The sequence below is a fragment of the Poecilia latipinna genome, unplaced genomic scaffold (assembly GCF_001443285.1).
Source record: "Poecilia latipinna isolate Pla-1442-1.1 unplaced genomic scaffold, P_latipinna-1.0 Scaffold7101, whole genome shotgun sequence".
NCBI classification, from domain to species: Eukaryota; Metazoa; Chordata; class Actinopteri; order Cyprinodontiformes; family Poeciliidae; genus Poecilia; species Poecilia latipinna.
The window spans coordinates 1-2372 of NW_015119717.1; the positions used below are offsets into that span (position 1 = coordinate 1).

The following is a 2372-nucleotide window of genomic DNA, read 5'->3' on the forward strand; positions in this document are numbered from 1 at the left end:
AGACACAGAATAAAATTAAGCCGGCAAACAAAAAGGTGTCCTACACAATCTAGAAGATACCAAATAACCTTTTTCTTTGGCTTTTAAATGACTGCTGTCAGGGTTGACACCTATTAAACACAGCACATAACACAGGAAAGACAAGAGAAAGTTAGATTCTTAATACTCGCGAGGAGAACAGACAGAGATGTGCTTTGTTACAAATCTCCTACTGCTCTCAAGCACATTTGCCTGCCCCTCTCTTTTTATTGTCTTTAGGATCCCTAATCACAGACAGAGCGCTGTAACTCTAAGGGGAGGGGAAAAGACACTTCATCACACAGTCACAGCGCCAGATTATCACTAACTAACAACACAATCAATCTCACACTAGCTTATCTAGTTCCTGACCCAGGATCAAGCAGGACAAGTTGTACATCTTCACGGCGATGGTTTTATAGCTATCTAAGAGGTCAAAGCAGGCCGTTCTGAGAAGAGCTGCTGTCACTGCTCTTCTTCAGAGAGGCCTCCTCTGAGGAAGGAAGCAGAGTGATTAACAATACAGAAACATTCCTTAAAACCTATGACTAAACTAAATAAGTAAGAATACATAAACTAAGAACATAATAAAGATATACCAAATAGTTGATAATAATACAATTTACCTAACATTAAGCAAAAAAAAATATATAGCAATGACTCCCCTGGCTAGTCCAGGGAAGTGAAGAAAATGACTGTACATCACTTTTAGTATCCACCAGCCTCTTACAAAGATTGGAGCTAAAGGGAGGATCTCACCAGTTTCACTTCACAACTCTGGTATTTGCACCTGCAGACTTCGACCTTGGGTGGTTCAAACCCAGTTCAGAAATGCCCTTTATTATGCGTTTCCAGCAAACTGCCTCCCTGTGGTAGCTATAAAGAGTGCTTTATAGCCAAAATTGATTGCTTGATTGATTTTAAATAAAACAGAGTTTGACAGAACATTCTTTTGGATGAATATTCTGGTTTTTAATCGCATACTAATTCCTCCTTTTTGCCTTGGAGTGGAAATAAATACAACCAGCTTTATGGGGAAAGTTCTATAAGATCAAATATGCAGAGGTGTTGCCTGTGTGTTTTTGTTTTGACGGGTATTTTGTCTGTCCAGTGCGTTGAGTTGATGGGAGACGGCTGTTTGAACAACGAGCATTTTGAGGAGCTGGGCGGTATCCTTAAAGGGAAGCTGGAAGAGCACTTTAAAAACCAGGAGCTCAGGCAAGGTGAGGCTGAACCAACCACATATAGTCTCCTGTTAAAGTGTAGCGTGTGCTCCGAACACCGTATCCACATGTGATGTGAAAATGTTTTTGCTTCACAGCCAAAAGACAAGATGAAGACTACGACGAGCAGGTGGAGGAAACCCTACAGGATGAGGTTAATATAACATTTATAATTTTTTTTGTGTGTGAGAGAAAGTGTAAAAGATTTTCTTCTGGACTCTTAAGTGTTTTTTCACTTGATTTTCAGGATGAGAACGACGTGTACGTCCTGACCAAAGTGTCGGACATCCTGCACTCTGTGTTCAGCAGTTATAAGGAGAAGGTTCTGCCTTGGTTCGAGCAGCTGCTGCAGCTCATCGTCCAGCTAATAGTGAGTCCTTTGTTGTTTCTGTTGAGTGTTAAATGATCCAAACCTCAGCTGATTGGCTCTACTGACACGTTTCGCATCACTTCAGTGTCCCAACAGGCCATGGGCCGACAGGCAGTGGGGTCTGTGCATCTTTGACGACGTCATCGAGCACTGTAGCCCCTCCTCTTTCAAGTACGCCGAGTATTTCCTCCGGCCGATGCTTCAGTCGCTTTGCGACACGAGTCCCGAGGTTCGGCAGGCCGCTGCTTATGGTGTCGGGGTGATGGCTCAGTATGGCGGCGACAGCTATCGTCCTTTCTGCACAGGTAGGGAGATGCCAGCTAATCTCGACTTGTCGCTACCTCTACAGCTTTTAGTTTAACGTTTGGCTTGTTGTTGCAGAGGCGCTCCCCCTGCTGGTCGCCGTCATCCAGGCAGCTGATTCTCGGTCAAAGGAGAACGTAAACGCCACAGAGAACTGTATCTCGGCGGTCGGGAAGCTCATGAGGTTCCGGCCGGAGTGCATTAACGTCAATGAGGTTCTTCCTCATTGGCTCAGCTGGCTGCCGCTCAAAGAAGACAAGGAAGAGGCAGTTCACACGTTTGACTTCCTGTGTGACCTCATTGAAAGGTAGGCCTGTTATCCATCATCCTTCCACGTCTGTGTCCGTTATCCACAAGGTTACCTTTTAAAACGGCTTAGAAGAGACGGTTTTTAAAATTTGGGTTTGGAAACATTTGGAGTATGACTCTGGAACACTTTGAGGTCATCAGGTCAACCT

General features: G+C 44.3%; 1 protein-coding gene across 1 annotated transcript; it reads left to right on the forward strand.

Moving 5' to 3' along the window:
• Positions 1–1060: 1060 nt before the first annotated feature.
• LOC106944151 (importin-5-like) lies at positions 1061–2243 on the forward strand. The gene is made up of 5 exons (XM_015027385.1): positions 1061–1241; positions 1340–1395; positions 1489–1611; positions 1697–1916; positions 1993–2243. Exons 1-5 carry the CDS (start codon positions 1076–1078, stop codon positions 2223–2225), a joined length of 798 nt encoding a protein of 265 aa, XP_014882871.1. The 5' UTR covers positions 1061–1075; the 3' UTR covers positions 2226–2243.
• Positions 2244–2372: the final 129 nt, after the last annotated feature.

Coding starts and splice junctions, on each gene's coding strand:
- LOC106944151 (XM_015027385.1), top strand. CDS start 1,076: ATGCAGAGGTGTTGCCTGTGTGTTTTTGTTTTGACGGGTATTTTGTCT. Junction 1,242..1,339: donor AAACCAGGAGCTCAGGCAAG/GTGAGGCTGAAC, acceptor TTTGCTTCACAG/CCAAAAGACAAGATGAAGAC. Junction 1,396..1,488: donor AGGAAACCCTACAGGATGAG/GTTAATATAACA, acceptor CTTGATTTTCAG/GATGAGAACGACGTGTACGT.